At 42.2% G+C, this 19,175-nt stretch overlaps 1 protein-coding gene and 1 long non-coding RNA gene across 6 annotated transcripts in view; both read right to left on the minus strand.

Annotated features, from left to right (window-relative positions):
• The window catches only part of LOC137638212 (splicing factor ESS-2 homolog), a 322,644-nt gene that overhangs the window by 116,990 nt on the left and 186,479 nt on the right, over window positions 1-19,175 (minus strand). For 3 of the 4 annotated variants that reach the window (XR_011043888.1, XM_068370298.1, XM_068370297.1), the window contains exons 1-3: window positions 15,264-15,354; window positions 9,963-10,116; window positions 2,636-2,897 (exon numbers count right to left, since the gene is read on the minus strand). The exons of the other annotated variant lie outside the window; for it this stretch is intronic. Coding sequence is in view for 1 of the 3 variants with exons in the window: in XM_068370298.1 (XP_068226399.1) it covers window positions 2,636-2,657 (22 nt within the window). In the remaining 2 variants the exon portion in view is untranslated. Of the gene's footprint in view, window positions 1-2,635; window positions 2,898-9,962; window positions 10,117-15,263; window positions 15,355-19,175 lie in introns of those variants that run through there. 4 annotated transcript variants of the gene reach the window in all.
• Window positions 18,398-19,175, minus strand: part of LOC137638216 (uncharacterized) — a 1,691-nt gene continuing 913 nt past the window's right edge. For both annotated transcript variants that reach the window (XR_011043892.1, XR_011043891.1), the window contains one exon: window positions 18,398-18,921. This is a non-coding gene — a long non-coding RNA (uncharacterized lncRNA). The remainder of the gene's footprint in view (window positions 18,922-19,175) is intronic.

The following is a 19,175-nucleotide window of genomic DNA, read 5'->3' on the forward strand; positions in this document are numbered from 1 at the left end:
CATAAAGAAATGATTAAGAAGGCGAATGTTGCAACGGGAGTTACGGCGGTAACTAAGCAAAGGCCACAAGTGATTGAGGAGATGGAAAAGTTGCTTTTAATATTTATTAAAGAAAAACAGTTGGCCGGGGAAAGTGTTAGTGAAGCGTTCATTTGTGAAAAAGCGTTGCATATCTATGAAGAATTAGTGAAGAAAAGTCCGAGTACCAGTGAAAGTGATTCATTTACATTTAAAGCGAGCAGGGGTTGGTTTGAAAAGTTTCGTAATAGAACAGGTATTCATCGTGTTACTAGGCATGGGGAGGCAGCTAGTTCGGATCAAATTGCAGCCGATAAATACGTGGGGGAATTCGATCGGTACATAAATGAACAAAATTTGATCGCACAACAAGTCTTTAATTGTGATGAGACTGGGTTATTTTGGAAGAAAATGCCAGCCAATACGTACATTACCAAGGACGAGACGAAGATGCCAGGTCACAAGCCAATGAAAGATAGGCTAACATTGTTGCTGTGTGCAAATGCAAGTGGCGATTGCAAGATCAAACCCTTGTTAGTGTACCACTCGGACAACCCCCGGGTGTTCAAACGAAATAATATTTGTAAAAGTGCACTACCAGTTATGTGGCGCTCGAACACTAAATCTTGGGTCACAAGACAATTCTTTACTGAGTGGATAAACGAAGTGTTTGCCCCCCAGGTTAAGGCTTACCTCATTGAAAAGAGCTTGCCAATGAAATGTCTTCTGGTTATGGACAATGCTCCTGCACATCCTCCAGGTCTCGAGGATGACTTGAAAGAAGAATACAGCTTTATCAAAATCAAATTCTTGCCCCCAATACTACTCCCATACTCCAGCCCATGGACCAACAGGTCATTTCAAACTTCAAAAAACTCTATACCAAGGCCCTTTTCAGAAAGTGTTTTGAAGTGACCAGTGACACGAAGTTGACCCTAAAGGAATTCTGGAAGGAACACTTCAGCATCCTCAACTCTGTTAACATGATTGACCAAGCTTGGCGAGGTGTGACCTATAGGACATTGAACTCTGCCTGGCGTAAGCTGTGGCCATCATGTGTCACAGAGAGGGAGTTTGAAGGTTTCCAACCAGAGGCGGGTCCAAGCACTGCTACCCCTGTAATTTCTGATGACACTGATGTCGTTGAGGAAATTGTTGTCATGGGCAGGAGTTTGGGGCTTGAGGTCGACAAGGATGATATTGATGAGCTTGTAGAAAGCCATTCTACCGAGTTGACTGTGGAGGAATTGTTGCACCTGCAACAACAACAGCAGCAGGATCTGATTGTGGAGCAGGAATCTTCAGAAGAGGATGAGGTAAGGGAGGATGTTCCAAGTTCTCTCATCAATGAAATTTGTTCCAAGTGGGCAGATGTGCAGGCTTTTGCTGAAAAATACCACCCAGAAATTGCAGTAGCAAACCGGGCAGTGCATATGTTTAATGATAGTGTCATGTATCATTTTCGAAAAATACTGCAGAGGAGGAAGAAACAATTAACAATAGACCAGTTTTTCACAAAAGAAAAGAAAGCTGCTACATCAAAGCCTGTTTCTCCTCCAAAGAAGAGACAAAGAAGAGAAGAAACCCCTGAAATAGATCTGCCCACCCTTTCATTGGAGAGAGAAATAACTCCTGAAGGAGAACTACCCCGCCACATCATGGAAGGGGACTCTCCTTCCAAGCAGTAACCTCCCCCTTCCATCCTCTCCACATCCATCCCTGTATGCCATCGAACCGCTGCTCAAAGGTATGTTCACTACAGTACAGAAAATGGTTTAAAATTGTTTTATTTTAGTACAGTAAATGGTTTAAAATTGTTTTATAGGATTTTCTGACCAATTTCATACACATTTAGATAATTATTGTTGTTTAGGTACACGTTTTATTAATATTTTGGGCCTGTTCGAGTGCTTGGGAACGGAATAGAATATATACCATTATTTCTTATGGGGAAAAAAAATTCGGTACTCGAACAAATCGGAGGTCGAACACGGATCTCGAACGGATTATGGTCGAGTACCGAGGTATCACTGTATATTGAGTAAATGAAAAGTAAGCGATTAAGTAAAGACAAAACAGACAATGGCTGCCAAGCGAGGACCAAGACAGAGACGTCTGTCACAGTCCGAGCCAAAAGTGAAAGTGAGTATTCACCTGTGTGTGAGGGGGAGGAGGGGTAGCTAGCTACCACTCCCCTAACCCCCCCCCCCCCCCCCCGCTAACTAGCGCGGGGGTAACACACCCTCGTTAAATTCTAATGGCTCGCCATTTCAGCTACGCTAAAAGTAATACCCTTTGTAAATAGCGTGGTTTGTATTTCGGTTAGGAAACAATCAACACTAACACTCTGGAAAGAAAAAAGCACTAAACAGCCCAACAAGAGATGCAGGTAATTACGACAGTACACCACCGCAGCCGAAGTGAAAGTGAGGGTCACTCCCCTTATCGGGATAGGTATCTACGCTTGCCTCATTAAAAGTTTATCTGTTTTTCAAACTTCACTGAAGTTATACTTCTGATAAAGGACCAAGGTTTTTATTATGTACAGGAACAAGACTGATATATCCTCTCCAGAATTTACCTGATCCAAAAAAGAAAAACAGCTGCGCTCACTCACCTTCAACCTGAATTTGGCACATCTTCGCCACGTCCACGTTGTCGCCATCCTTACTTTCCTCATTTTCCTTAGCATCCCGGGACGACTTGGGCGATCCTTCCCAACCGCCTATGAGCGCGTCGCGTCGCCCGTGTTCGACAGCGGGGTCTCGAAGGTGGCCGGGCTGTCCTCAACGTTTCGGAACGAAGACGAGTCCCCGTTGGAGTACTTGGCGTCTTTCCACATCGGGAAAGAAGTCCCTCTCGATGATCCGCTCTACTTCCTGGAAGCAAACAAATAATTAATATCTGAACTGGAAGTCCCATTTAAACCTTCATAACTGTAGATGACAGTACTATACAAAAAGTCCTCAACTTAGAAACTAAACCGGTTCCTAGAAGCTGTTTGAAAGTTGAATTTTTTAAAATTTTGGCTTCACCGAACTCGCATGCCTATGATTTTCAGCTCCAAAACTCAACAAATGGTAAAATTTCATACTGCAAATGTCTTCTGCATTAAAATGTTATTTTCATTAGTAAAATAAATTTTTGAATATACTTACCCGATAATCATGTAGCTGTCAACTCCGTTGCCCGACAGAATTCTACGGAAGGGATACGCCAGCGATCGCTATACAAGAGGGGGGTGTACTCACAAGCGCCACCTGTGGCCAGGTACTGCAGTACTTCTTGTTGACACCACTTCAATTTTTCCTCGGTCCACTGGTTCTATGGGGAGGAAGGGTGGGTCAATTAAATCATGATTATCGGGTAAGTATATTCAAAAATTTATTTTACTAATGAAAATAACATTTTCCAATATTAAACTTACCCGATAATCATGTAGCTGATTCACACCCAGGGAGGTGGGTGAAAACCAGTGTACATGTATATCAAGAAGCTAAGTATCCCGTATTTCATATTATCAGTTATTCAAAATAACAATGAAATTACAAGTACCTGGTAAGGAAGTCGACTTGAGCCATTACTCTGCCTTAAATAAGTTCGTCTTCCTTACTGAGCGCAGCGTTCCTCTTAGGAGGCTGAACAACTCTAAGGTGCTGAAGTATCAAGGGCTGCAACCCATACTAAAGGACCTCATCACAACCTTTAACCTCGGCGCTTCTCAAGAAAGAATTGACCACCCGCCAAATCAACAAGGATGTGGAAGGCTTCTTAGCCGACCGTACAACCCATAAAAAGTATTCAAGAGAAAGGTTAAAAGGTTATGGGATTATGGGAATGTAGTGGCTGAGCCCTCGCCTACTACTGCATTCGTTGCTACGAATGGTCCCAGGGTGTAGCAGTACTCGTAAAGAGACTGGACATCTTTGAGATAGAATGATGCGAACACTGACTTGCTTCTCCAATAGGTTGCATCCATAACACTCTGCAGAGAATGGCTCTGTTTGAAGGCCACTGAAGTAGCCACAGCTCTCACTTCATGTGTCCTTACCTTCAGCAAAGCAAGGTCTTCTTCCTTCAGATGAGAATGTGCTTCTCTAATCAGAAGCCTGAATAGAAAGAAACTGAGTTCTTAGAACTTGGAAAAGAAGGTTTCTTGATAGCACACCATAAGGCTTCTGATTGTCCTCGTAAAGGTTAAGACCTTTTTAGATAGTACCTAAGAGCTCTAACTGGGCAAAGTACTCTCTCCAGTTCATTCCCCACCAAGTTGGACAGGCTTGAGATCTCGAACGACTTAGGCCAAGGACGTGAAGGAAGCTCGTTTAGCAAAAACCGAGCTGCAAGGAACATGTAGCCGTTTCAGATGTGAAAACAATGATCCTGCTGAAGGTGTGGATCTCACTTACTCTTTTAGCTGTTGTCAAGCACACGAGGAAAAGAGTTTTTAATGTGAGGTCCTAAAAAGAGGCTGATTGGAGAGGTTCAAATCTTGATGACATAAGAAACCTTAGGACCACGTCTAGATTCCAGCCTGGAGTGGACAACCGACGTTCCTTTGAGGTCTCAAAAGACCTAGGGAGGTCCTGTAGATCTTTGTTGGTGGAAAGATCCAAGCCTCTGTGGCGGAAAACCGCTGCCAACATACTTCTGTAACCCTTGATCGTAGGAGCTGAAAGGGATCTTACTTTCCTTAGATATAACAGGAAGTCAGCAATCTGGGTTACAGTGGTACTGGTTGAGGAAACTGCATTGGTCTTGTACCAGCTACGGAAGACTTCCCCTTGAGACTGATAGATTCTGAGAGTGGATGTTCTCCTTGCTTTGGCAATCGCTCTGGCTGCCTCCTTCGAAAAGCCCCTAGCTCTTGAGAGTCTTTCGAAAGTCTGAAGGCAGTCAGACGAAGAGCGTGGAGGTTTGGGTGTACCTTCTTTACGTGAGGTAGACGTAGAAGGTTCACTCCTAGAGGAAGAGTCCTGGGAATGTCGACCAGCCATTGCAGTACCTCTAAGAACCATTCTCTCGCGGGCCAGAGCGGAGCCAACCAACGTCAGCCGTGTCCCTTTGCGAGAGGAGAACTTCTGAAGTACCCTGTTGACAATCTTGAACGGCGGGAATGCATACAGGTCGAGATGGAACCAATCCAGCAGAAAAGCATCCACGTGAACTGCTGCTGGGTCTGGAATCGGAGAACAATACAACAGGAGTCTCTAGGTTATCGAGGTAGCGAACAGATCTATGGTTGGCTGACCCCACAGGGCCCAAAGTCTGCTGCAAACATTCTTGTGAAGGGTCCACTCTGTGGGGATGACCTGACCCTTCCGGCTGAGGTGATCTGCCATGACATTCATACCGCCCTGAATGAACCTCGTTACCAGCGTGAGCTTTCGATCTTTAGACCAGATGAGGAGGTCCCTTGCGATCTAGAACAACTTCACGAAAGAGTCCCTCCCTGCTTGAAGATGTAAGCCAGGGCTGTGGTGTTGTCAGAGTCCACCTCCACCACTTTGTTAAGCTGGAGGGTTGAAGTTTATCAAGGCCAGAAGAACCGCCAACAACTCCTTGCAATTGATGTGAAGTGTCCTTTGTTCCTGATTCCATGTTCCCGAGCATTCCTGTCCGTCCAAAGTCGCACCCCAGCCCGTGTCTGATGCGTCCGAGAGGAGAAGGCGGTCGGGTTTCGGGTTTCTGAACAGCCAAAGATAGACTTCCTTGAGAAGAAAGCTGTTCTTACACCACGCGAGAGAAGACCTCCTCTCTTCGGAAACAGGAACTGAGACCGTCTCTAGCGTCATGTCCTTTATCCAGTGAGCAGCTAGATGATACTGAAGGGGGGGAGGTGGAGTCTCCCTAACACGATGAACAGGGCCAGCGATGAAAGTGTCCCTGTTAGACTCATCCACTACCTGACTGAGCATCGGTTCCTTCTCAGCATGCTCTGGATGCATTCTAGGGCTTGGAAGATCCTTGGGGCCGACGGAAAAGCCCGAAAAGCTCGACTCTGAAGATCCATACCCAGGGAGACAATGGTCTGGGATGGGACGAGCTGAGACTCCTCAAAATTGACCAGGAGGCCCAGTTCCTTGGTCAGATCCATAGTCCATCTGAGAATCTCCAGACAGCGACGACTTGTGGGAGCTCTTAAAAGCCAGTCGTCTGACGGAGCCGGACACAAGATCATGGTACTGCTGCACAGTCTGTGAACTGTCAACCATGGGGAAGCGAGGAAGTACAGTGACAACCCGAAGCTGTCTAGACTGTCTGGGTCGTACAGACAACTCCTTATCGGGTTGCTGAGGTTGCCGCACTGCGTCACAACAAGTCACTTCTGCTGGTTGTTGAACGTCTTCCCAGTGACACACTGACTCCGTAAACAAAAAAAAAAAAAATCCTCTAACAAGGACTAAGCTTGGACTGCATGTCTTGCAACACAGCTCAAGGTCTATGGGAGCAGGTGTGGTAACAGACGGGGTTAGCGACTGAAGTGGAACCATTACCTTCCCTGGGAGCATGTTATGCTTAAATAAAAGTCCATAGGAGGCTACGCAGCTAAAGGCTCCTCTCCAAATGACAGAGTCCTCAAGGGAATATCAGAAGGAGGGAGAAAAGCACTTTCTCATCTACAGGGACCATATCCGAGAAAAGCTAAGTTCTCTCAGTGAGGGTTTCACTGGTGCAAAAGCAGCAGACTAGAAGGCAACGTTATGAAACTGCTTGACAGTCTAGTGAGTTGGCAACAACCAAAGATGTGTGACTGAGAAGCATGCGGTAAGGTATGCAGAGCATGTTGTATGCAGAGCATGCTGTATGCAGAGCATGCTGTATGCAGAGCATGCTGTATGTAGAGCATGCTGTAAGGTAAGCAGAGCGTGTTGCATGGCGTGTAACATTTCTCAGAAATTCCATGACCAGTGCTAGAGTGAGTAATATCGCATTACCGTCCATTGAAAGTGCACGTGCAGAGGGAATTGATTTAGAATGTTTTGTTGATGAATTTGATAGCCGGTATGATAATCGTAGAATTAAGCTACACTAAATGTACTATAATCTACTTCACCTCAGGAAAGGGAAACTCGCCCTGTTGGCAACACTGCATACTTCATGCATGCTTGCATGGGGTTTAATATCAACATAATATTACCTTACATTCATAACTCATGATTCATTTGTTTAGAAGATATTTTTGCCATATTTTGCGATTTGTTAAAAATATATTGCAAGGAATACATATATATTTTTATATAAGTAATACAAATAACCTCCATTATCATAATGTTTGTGTAGGCATACATGTATATGATTACAAATGCAAGTTATGAAAGTAATGAGGTGTTATTATTGTCATTGTTATTCCCAAGTTGAATGGGAAGAAGCTCAAGTTGAGGAAAAAAAGGCAGATGCATGCGTTGAGGTGGCTGACTCATAGCATGAGGTTGCTGCCTCAAGAGTTGTGCTTGCTGTAAGGGTTGCGGATGCGCAGTAGCAGGTTCCTGAGGAACGAGTTAAGGTTCCTGAGGTGTGAGCTGCGAGAGTTGAGGTAGCGGCTACGCAGAACGCAGTTCTTGTCTCGCGAGTTGAGGTTCCTGAGGTGCTAGCCTAAGGAGTTGAGACTCTTGCCTTGAGGAGGGTTTAGGTCGCTGCAGCGAGTGCTGAGGTGGCTGCCTCATTGATGGAAGAGGTTGTCGTACCTCAAGAGATTGTTGCCTCGCTGGTGGAACCGCAAGCGGAAGCGGAGGAAGTAAGGCATAAGACTCCTGCTCCCATTGCTGAGGTTGCCTTAAGGAAGGTTAAGGTTGCTGCACAACGCTGGTAACTGGCAACTCAGAACGCGGTAAGGTAGCCTGAGGAACCTCAACTTCGTACGCCTGGCAGACTGGACTGCGGTGAGGCGGAGCTCTCGCAGGAGGAGGCGGAGGTTGCTGCACACCGCTGGTAACTGGCAACTCAGAACGCGGTAAGGTAGCCTGAGGAACCTCAACTTCGTACGCCTGGCAGACTGGACTGCGGAGAGGCGGAGCGTTCGCAGGAGGTGGTGTAACCTTCTCAGCCTGAAACTCACGCATTAAGACCGCAAGCTGTGACTGCATGGACTGCAGCAAAGTCGTCTTGGGATCAACAGACGATAAGGTCTGTTGAGGCAAAGCCTTAATAGAAGATGAGGTCTGTTGAGGCATCGCCTTACCTCTCTTAGGAGGTGTGCAGTCACCTGATGACTGAGGAGAGTCAGAGCTAACCCAATGACTGCATCCGGGTTGTTGAACTCTAACTTCGTACGTCTGACATAGGTCTGGACTTTACGTTTAAGAGGTCTTGAGACCTGAGACCAGCGTTTTCTCCCCGAAATTTCTTCTGCAGACGAGCAAAATAAGGGCTCAATCGTCTGCGGGTGGGAGTGACGGTCTCTGTAAGACACGCCCGCAACCACCGAGGATACTTCTGTGCGCCGATCAAGGCCTGCCGAACCCTTTTGCCCTTCGACATTGCTTCTCCCCTGGGCTTGGGAGCTTGCAAGAGGTCCCGGACTGGGAGGACGACTGGCACGCACAGAAGTACCCTCACGCACAACACTGACACACTTTGCGCTAATCACTTATCACTTTTGATTTTCTGTTTGCACTTATTTCACTGAACTCGAAACTTTAAGTGGTTTGTACCTGAAACACGCAATTCTATCCTTTCTCAAAAGTTAGTAATTGCGAAAACAGAATTACAATGTAACAGAAAAATCTAATGAAAGATAAATAATTCAGTGGCTGGAAAGAGACTAAACACTAGATCAAATAAACTACGTTTAAAATCTCTCACCGCATAAAGCTTGAGAACAAGAAAAAACTCTAGAAACGTTTACCTTCTTCCCCTAAAGAGACTAGGGAGAAGAGCAAAAACGATAACAACGTTACTCGCTTGAACGAAACGTTTATCCTCCTCTTTCTCCCTCCGTCTCTATCTTTCTCTCTCTCTCTCTCTCTCTCTTGACTTAGAACCTGAGAGAAGAGCCCAATCATATATATCGTTAAAACATATTATTGTTAAAGGAAAATATTTCCCAAAATGAAAAGTTCCTTTATTAGAATTAAAACCATTAAGTTAAGAAAGAATGAACAAAACGCTAGACACGGTTACTCTTACTGCAACGTGACACCGTGAAAATTCTCTCTCTATCGTAACGATAGAGCGCAAGTTGAACGTTCTGAACGTCAACAACTGCAGAGACAAAACAAAACGTTAGTTCAACTTTGAAAACAGTACGAGACTATCAAAGAAATTCTTTCAAAAACATTAATTTTAATAAGTTTATAATAAAAGGAAGTTAATCGAAGAGGCCTATAAAGGCGGAGAGATATAAAATAAATCTATAACTTTTGTTAAGCAAAATTAAGAAAGAGAGTCTATACTCTCTTAGACACCAACACTTCCGTCTAAGGGAAGGGTCGGCCATTTAAAGGTGAAAGAGAGTTCATACTCTCTTCGTCACCATAATTAATCAAATTAATTCCAAAAGTTAGCTAAGCTAATAATAAAACTTCCTGAATAGCGAAAGCTGAAATCTTAGAGCAATACTTCACCAAAAACCGTGAACAAGACTCCAAAATTATAAGCGTATCCATGAACGTCTTGCCGGAAGCACGACAGGAAAAATTGAAGTGGTGTCAACAAGAAGTACTGCAGTACCTGGCCACAGGTGGCGCTTGTGAGTACACCCCCCTCTTGTATAGCGATCGCTGGCGTATCCCTTCCGTAGAATTCTGTCGGGCAACGGAGTTGACAGCTACATGATTATCGGGTAAGTTTAATATTGGAAATTATATATTGTTTAACTACAGTATTTCATTATGAACTTTGGATACAATATCTGAGATAAACAATTTCAGTTGGATTCGTGTTTGTATCTCTGAATGTTCATAAGTTTATAATTTTTTTTAAGTCAAACACCTTCTACTTACTTTCACAAAAGTGCCTTCGTCCAACACTTTTTTTTCCTCTTCCTCGGAGGAGGCACGCCGGGTTTTTTGAAGACGCTGTTGTCGGTTTCTGAAACCACCAAGGCCCCTGCCGAAGATGGTCGGGAATCTAGCTGGCTCATCATGGGATCTGCTCCTGAAACGACGGGACATTCATTAACTTATGTGGCAACTCGTTAATTATTATCATTTTAATCGTGTATATTCAAGTTTATGGTTTTTTTATAACGATTAAAAAATGTTATTTTCATTAGTAAAATAAATTTTTGAATATACTTACCCGGTGATCATATAGCTGTCAGCTCTGCTGCCCGACAGAAAAACCTAAGGACAAAATACGCCAGCGATCGCTATACAGGTGGGGGTGTACATCAACAGCGCCATCTGTCGAGCAGGTACTAAATACTCCAATGTCAACAAAGAACCAATTTTCTCCTCGGTCCACTGGGTCTCTATTGGGGAGGAAGGGAGGGTCCTTTAATATATGATCACCGGGTAAGTATATTCAAAAATTTATTTTACTAATGAAAATAAATTTTTCAATATTAAACTTAGCCGGTGATCATATAGCTGATTCACACCCAGGGGGGTGGGTAGAGACCAGCATTCTACGTTAACATTAAGAGCTAAGTATTTTGTATTTCATTTTAGCAGTTATTCAAAATAACAAACATAAAATTAATAAGTACCTGGTAAGGAAGTCGACTTGAACAATTACTCTGCCTTTTTAAGTACGTCTTCCTTACTGAGCCTCGCGATCCTCATAGGATGCTGAGCGACTCCTAGGAGCTGAAGTATGAAGGGTTGCAACCCATACTAAAGGACTTCATCAAAACCTCTAATCTAGGCACTTCTCAAGAAAAGAATTTGACCACCCGCCAAATCAACCAGGATGCGAAAGGCTTCTTAGCCTTCCGGACAACCCAAAAAACAACAATAAAAAACATTTCAAGAGAAAGATTAAAAAGGTTATGGGATTAGGGGAATGTAGTGGTTGAGCCCTCACCCACTACTGCACTCGCTGCTACGAATGGTCCCAGGGTGTAGCAGTTCTCGTAAAGAGACTGGACATCTTTAAGGTAAAATGATGCGAACACTGACTTGCTTCTCCAATAGGTTGCATCCATTGCACTCTGCAGAGATCTGTTTTGTTTGAAGGCTACTGAAGTTGCGACAGCTCTAACTTCATGTGTCCTTACCTTCAGCAAAGCATGGTCTTCCTCATTCAGATGGGAATGAGCTTCTCGAATCAAAAGTCTGATATAATAAGAAACTGCATTCTTCGACATAGGTAAAGAAGGTTTCTTAATAGCGCACCATAAAGCTTCTGACTGTCCTCGTAATGGTTTAGTACGTCTCAAATAGTACTTAAGAGCTCTTACAGGGCATAGGACTCTTTCTTGTTCATTTCCAACCAAATTAGACAGGCTTGGAATATCGAACGATTTGGGCCAAGGACGAGAAGGAAGTTCGTTTTTGGCTAAAAAACCAAGCTGTAAGGAACATGTAGCCGTTTCAGATGTAAATCCAATGTTCCTGCTGAAGGCGTGTATCTCACTGACTCTTTTAGCTGTTGCTAAGCAGACGAGGAAAAGGGTCTTCAAAGTGAGATCTTTAAAAGAGGCTGATTGAAGTGGTTCGAACCTTTTTGACATAAGGAATCTTAGTACCACGTCTAAGTTCCATCCTGGTGTGGCCAACCGACGCTCCTTCGAGGTCTCAAAAGACTTAAGGAGGTCCTGTAGATCTTTGTTGTTGGAAAGATCTAAGCCTCTGTGACGGAAGACTGCTGCCAACATGCTTCTGTAACCCTTGATCGTGGGAGCTGAAAGAGATCTTTCCTTCCTTAGGTATAAAAGGAAGTCAGCTATCTGAGTTACAGAGGTACTGGTTGAGGATACTGATACCGACTTGCACCAGCTTCGGAAGACTTCCCACTTCGACTGGTAGACTTTAAGAGTGGATGTCCTCCTTGCTCTAGCAATCGCTCTGGCTGCCTCCTTCGAAAAGCCTCTAGCTCTCGAGAGTCTTTCAATAGTCTGAAGGCAGTCAGACGAAGAGCGTGGAGGCTTGGGTGTACCTTCTTTACGTGCGGCTGACGCAGAAGGTCCACTCTTAGAGGAAGTGTTCTGGGAACGTCTACTAGCCATTGCAGTACCTCGGTGAACCATTCTCTCGCGGGCCAGAGGGGAGCAACCAACGTCAACCTTGTCCCTTCGTGAGAGGCGAACTTCTGCAGTACTCTGTTGACAATCTTGAACGGGGGGAATGCATAAAGGTCTAGATGGGACCAATCCAGAAGAAAGGCATCTATGTGAACTGCCGCTGGGTCCGGAATCGGTGAGCAATAAATTGGGAGCCTCTTGGTCATCGAGGTTGCAAACAGATCTATGGTAGGCTGACCCCACAAGGCCCATAGTCTCTTGTATACATTCTTGTGAAGGGTCCACTCTGTTGGGATGATTTGACCCTTCCGGCTGAGGCGGTCTGCCATGACATTCATGTTGCCTTGAATGAACCTCGTTACTAGCGATATGTTTCGATCTCTTGACCAGGTGAGGAGGTCCCTTGCGATCTCGTACAACGTCCTGCATGAAAGAAGCTAACTGAGTCTGCATAGACTGTAGCAAAGACCACTTAGGGTCTACAGCAGCAGGTGCGGCAACAGACGGAGTTACTGCCTGTTGCGGTACCACTTTGCCTCTCTTAGGAGGTGTGCAGTCGTCGGAGGACTGCAGCGAGCCCGAACTGACCCAGTGGCTACACCTGGGCCGTTGGACTTGCGCGGAAGGGACCTTGCGTTTAAGAGGCCGTGAGACCTTGGTCCATCGTTTCTGGCGTGAAACCTCTTCCGCAGACGAGGAATGAACGGGCTCACTCGTCTTCTTGTGGGTGGGGCGATCTAGGCAAGATACCTCCGAAACCACGGAGGGAACGTCTGTCCGCTGATTAAAGCCTGTCGAACCCTTTGGTCGTACGACATTGCTTCTCCCCTGGGCTTGGGAGCTTGCAAGAGGTCCCGGACTGGGAGGACGACAGGCACGAACAGACGCACCCTCATGCGTAACACTGACACTTTTCACTGCACTAACACTCACTTCACTTCCCACTGCACTCTTACCCTTCAACTCCCTGACGTCAGCCATGAGTTGATTGCGGTCACTCGCCAATGACTCGACTCTCTCACCCAGAGCCTGGATGGCACGCATCATATCTGCCATCGAAGGTTGATGAGTGCTAGAAGGGGGGTCGGGAGCAACCACTACAGGGGAAGGAATAGGTTGTGGGGCATGGGGAGAGGAAAATTCAACTGAGCGAAACGAACTCCTCCTGACTCTATCTCTCTCTAGCCTACGTGAATATTTCAGGAATTCTTGAAAATCGAATTCCGAAAGCCCAACGCATTCCTCACATCGATCTTCCAATTGACAGGCTTTACCCCGACAATTGGAACAAATGGTGTGCGGATCGATAGAGGCCTTCGGAAGACGCCTTGAACAGTCCCTAGCGCTACACTTCCTGTACTTGGGGACTTGAGAAGGGTTAGACATCTTGAATTAGTCAAAGGGGGAATTCAAAATCTATCCAAGTCGTCAACAATTAATCCAAAATTCTATAAAAGAATGCAAGGAAGTATTGAAGATAACCTCTGCACAGCGAAAGCTAATAACCAGAAATGAATACTTCACCAAAAAACGTGAAAATCAATCCAGAAAGCAACAGCGTATTTAGTAGGTCTTGCCGGTGGCACGACAAGAGAGAAAATTGGTTCTTTGTTGACATCGAGTACTTAGTACCTGCTCGACAGATGGCGCTGTTGATGTACACCCCCACCTGTATAGCGATCGCTGGCGTATTTTGTCCTTAGGTTTTTCTGTCGGGCAGCAGAGCTGACAGCTATATGATCACCGGCTAAGTTTAATATTGAAATTTTTTTTTTTATCTATTACCAATTTATCTATTCTGGCTAATTAATTCTTATTTATCATTACTATTATTTCTGTTGTTGATCACAAATAAGATCTTTTCTTAGAACCCCCTCTGAAAACCCTCATCGTAATAATAACCGGTTCATTCTACCAAATGAACCACATTTTATAACTGGTTAGCACATACTTGATGCATTTCTGACCATTATCTCTAGTGCAAAGCACTCATTCGTCGTCTATAAACTTTCTGCTCTAAGCGAAAATCTTACGCATATTCAGTGGACGAGGGTTTGCATACATGCAGAAATTAATTATATTTCACTAAACATAACTCTTTGATGGAAAGCAATTCCATAAAAATACTTAAATAACAACGTAGGTAGTTTGTAGAATAGCCCATGCACCCCTTCATTACTTAAATTAGAGGTAATTGGATGTTGTTCGTACAATAACAGATGCACACGATAATTACTCAAATCAAACGCAATTGTAAATGGTTTGTAGAATCCTAGGCACACCTACTAACTACTGCAATCAAATAACAGGTACTTTGGAGTTAGTGTATTTGTAGAATGGCGGACACACGTTAATTACACAAATCAGACGTAATTGTAAATGGTTTGTAGAATGCCGGACACATCCACTAACTACTCAAATTGTAGGTAATTTGGAGTTATTTGTAGAATGACTGACGTGCACATTAATTACACAAATTACAATAGAGTAATGTTTGTAGAATGGCGGACGTACACATTAATTACACAAATAATGGGTACTTGGCAGTTTATAGGAGGGTTATTTGCCAACATTATAAGAAACTACCTTAGGTAAGGTTAGGTACCGAAGCATATCTCCTTACGGGAAGAAATTCCTATTTTCTGCGCCCGCGGGAGGATCTGGCCGCTGATCTACAAAGGCTCCCTTACCACCAATAGAAAATTGGAGTTCGGCATGCATGGTTAGGCCTACCCTAGCCTAATCAATGCCTAGATTAAGTAATAAACCTTCAAAGAATAATTAACACCATTATTCGCCTTGAGCCTAACTTACAGTAGGCTATAGGGCCATACCACATTACCGAACTAGCCTACTGTGCAGGCCAGCAGGCTTACGGTAGGCAATGCAGGATTTCTCACACAACTAGGTATTAACCAAAATTAATAATCAATTATACATAAATAAACTTAATTATCTTAGTTTTTTAAACATATTTTCGGAGACGTAGTCTACCTTAGGCCAAGTTTCCCTTCGCGATATCGTACGTTATATTACGATATTTGCTTATTTAATGATAATAAATGCTTATGTATAAGATAATATCATATTATACAATAATATAATTTGATTATTTTACCTTAAAATGACGTAAATATTAAAATATGTATAATAACGTGTGGAGTTCAACTTTGTTTAGTTCCTGTGCTCTCTTGAGTCTTGAACATCTCTCTCTATAGATAGGTGCAAAGCTTCTTTAAGCTTATATTTACTATTATCATTAAGTTTATATCATCTGTGCCTTAAATAAATTAATATCGTAATGAGATTCTCAATCTTTACTTTTATTCCCTTCTACCTTGAAATTAGATAGGATAACACCTTGCTATCATCAGTTTTGGCAACCTATTGTGGTAATCAGTTTGGACTTCTTAAATTCTTCTTTTATGTGCATTGCCCTACCTATAAATGCAGCCAGATCCCTGCTAGGATTTTTCAGCAAACCTAATCTTATGTCTACATTCATTAGATGTCCTAATTTTGGGCATAAAAATAAATGTTCAGTAGTATCTTCTTCATCTTTGCACAAGTCACACAAATTATCTTCATCCATTATAGAGTACACTACAATTTCTCATTTTTGGCTAGCATAGTTTCATAGCGTAGCTTATTGTTCAATCTCCATGGTAGAACAATATAAAATTAACCAAATCATTATTTTGATTAAATGTGCATTATATGTATAAATGACCAATCGAATATCAAAATGCCATGTAAAATCCATAAATAAGGTTTTAGTTATTTCAGTACAATGGGAAACATTTATGTTGATACGTAGACCTATAGGCCTATATATAATCATATAAAAACACATTCGCAGAGTATACATTAATGTATGTGCCGTCCATACATTATTATATGTCTAAGATATTTCAAACAGGTTCCATAAGTCAGAAGATTGCTATTTCTATTCTTGTCCAAAAACAAAACTAATTGTGAACCTTCTTTTCTCTTCAAAATCATCTTGTTTACTTCACTATCAAGGTTCGTGTATTCAGTTCTTAATTAGGTAAAAAATCGGCTGTTTTCCTTTAATGATTCAAAGTAAAGCTTTGCTATTCTTCTATGTTTCACTACTCAACCATTTATTTCGTTTTACTCCTCTGTCTGATTGTGATGTTGGCAGATTCTTGAAAGATTTCAACTTATTTTACAATGAATGAATATTCTTATGTGTGTGTGTTCTTCATCATCATCAAGTAACATTTCTTAGGCCACAAATCTGTTTCAGCACTATAACAACCCTTTTCATTACTTGAGTTATCTTAGTTTTTCAATGTCATATCTGGGAATTATGAAGTAGGGTTGCATTACTTTTCCTGGTCTTCAACTTTTGAGTCTCAAGTGTAGAGCCCAAAGCTTTTTGATGCTTCATATATCAGGTCTCGGGCTTCATGTCATCCAGTAGTGACTTTTCATATTACCTTTTATTGCTAAATGGTCAATTTCGTAGATATTTTCCACAAAGATACCCAAGTATAATCTGGTATATGTTTTCAAGCAGTGTTTCCCCATTATCAGCTCATTAGAAAAAAAAATCCTACTTCCTGATATGGAGTGCATGCTCTCCCAGAATGTAGAAACCACTTTCCTCAAAGGCTTTTATTTTCGAATCCAGTCAGTCTGGTTTCAATGAATACACATAGCCAGGCCATATTTTAAAATAACAGACAAAGGCTTCTCTAATTTGCCATGCTAGTTCAATTTTGTTAAGTTATCCTCTGGATTGATCAACTTGTATCTTATTTACTTAATACATGCTTCGCAACCTTCTTCCACTTGAAAAGGCTGAACGGGACTAATGGACATTACTACCATCTGAGAGTTGACTAAAGGCCACAGATCTTTCTCCTAATGGACATTACTACCATCTGAGAGTTGACTAAAGGCCACAGATCTTTCTCCTAATGGACATTACTACCATCTGAGAGCTGACTAAAGGCCACAGATCTTTCTCCTAATGGACATTACTACCATCTGAGAGTTGACTAAAGGCCACAGATCTTTCTCCTAATGGACATTACTACCATCTGAGAGTTGACTAAAGGCCACAGATCTTTCTCCTAATGGACATTACTACCATCTGAGAGCTGACTAAAGGCCACAGATCTTTCTCCTAATGGACATTACTACCATCTGAGAGCTGACTAAAGGCCACAGATCTTTCTCCTAATGGACATTACTACCATCTGAGAGCTGACTAAAGGCCACAGATCTTTCTCCTAATGGACATTACTACCATCTGAGAGTTGACTAAAGGCCACAGATCTTTCTCCTAATGGACATTGCTACCATCTGAGAGTTGACTAAAGGCCACAGATCTTTCTCCTAACTCTGCCTCTCCCTTGTTGAATGCCTGTTTTATGCTTTTACGAGTAAAAAAAAAAAAAAAAAGTTTGTACAATATACATGCACATAATATATAGGTATATATGGTATTACGCTACTGGTAACAATGCTGAATCGATCCAAGAGACTGTGCGATAAGATTTTATATATAATAAAGGAGACAAAAACTAAAGGAAAACAAACTTATTTATATTTTGAACAAGACTATTTATATGTTTAAATACTTTATAGAAATCAATGTTTATCTTTTAAAAACACCCAAATCATCACAGAAGTTAAAAACCGCAAAGCATAATAACTTTAACCAAGTGCTGGGAGAGCAAATTACGAAAATACTTTTGAGAATTAAGTTAAACCTTTACAGTTACAAATTCAGTTAATTTATTTAAAACAAATTCTAACTTACAAAGATTAAACTATAACAAAGAATAACAAAGTATAAACAACAACAATTCAATAAAATTACATGGCAATTTCATGAAAGCACATATTAGGGAACAAAAGGGATAAATGTCTAAAAATACTTTTAACACATCCCTCCAAGAGGAGACAGAACATTGTAGATCCAAGTAACTGATTGATTAAAATTTTTGTGTTCAGAAGCAAAAGTCAAATCTGGAAGCCTGTCAGCAATAAGGTTTAATATTACCTTTGATAACCAATATCCCTATGTTATATTGCTGCAGGACCAAAAGGCTCAAGAGTTAACCTATTTTTTTTTTTAATTTACTTACAAAAGACAACGGATTACGGTCAGAGAGAGAAAAAAAAGATTGATTTGTCTACATTTTATTTACAAGAGACAAAGATGATTTATATAAGAATCAAATTTTTCAAGAGCATGAAGGAGAGCCCAAGGCACCTCTTCCACTGTAATCTAGGAACTGAGGCTTCAGTTTACTCGAATATTTAATCTAGGGTCGTAAATCATTCATAAGTCTGCATAAAAACTGCTCCTACAGTCACATCACTATCTTCTACTTTGAGATAAACAGCTTGTCGGATTCAGATAGCCTTCAACATAGGCTATTTTAATAGCTGGGAATGCACGTTGACAATCTTCTGCCCACTATAGTCAATCTTAGGGCTGGCGAGATTAATCAGAGGTACAGCAACTACCAAAAAAGTTCGGACAGAACTCTTAATGAAATCCAGCCATGCTAAATAGAGCACTGAACTGCCTTGTTTACGGGAGTAGGAAATCCTTTAATGCATGTAACTACCATCTTTGGGTGCAATCATTCCGCTCCCGACGTCCATGACCAGAGTTGCACGACTTCCCAAAGGTAGTTTTCTGCCAGATTTCCAAGGCGAAGAAACAGGTCTCACGATCTTGAAATGTTCTTTCCATGAATCGTCGTGGACCATTGTAATCGATGACATCTCATCTGAAACAGAACATTAAAAGGTTGAAAGGTTTCAACAGCATTTGTCATTTCAAAGGGGAATAACAGTATTTAAATTGAACTACAGATATGATACAGGAAGAAGCCTTCCTAGCATTTTGTCCAGGGTACTTGTGTAGTATAATATTTATGAAAATTATTATAAAGATTAACATTTGCAACAATATTAAAATTCTTTTCAAAGGATTAGAGTCCTTATGGGTGGCAACAGAATTTAACTCCCGATAACCTTCAGA

The sequence above is a fragment of the Palaemon carinicauda genome, chromosome 3 (assembly GCF_036898095.1).
Source record: "Palaemon carinicauda isolate YSFRI2023 chromosome 3, ASM3689809v2, whole genome shotgun sequence".
Taxonomy (NCBI): Eukaryota; Metazoa; Arthropoda; class Malacostraca; order Decapoda; family Palaemonidae; genus Palaemon; species Palaemon carinicauda.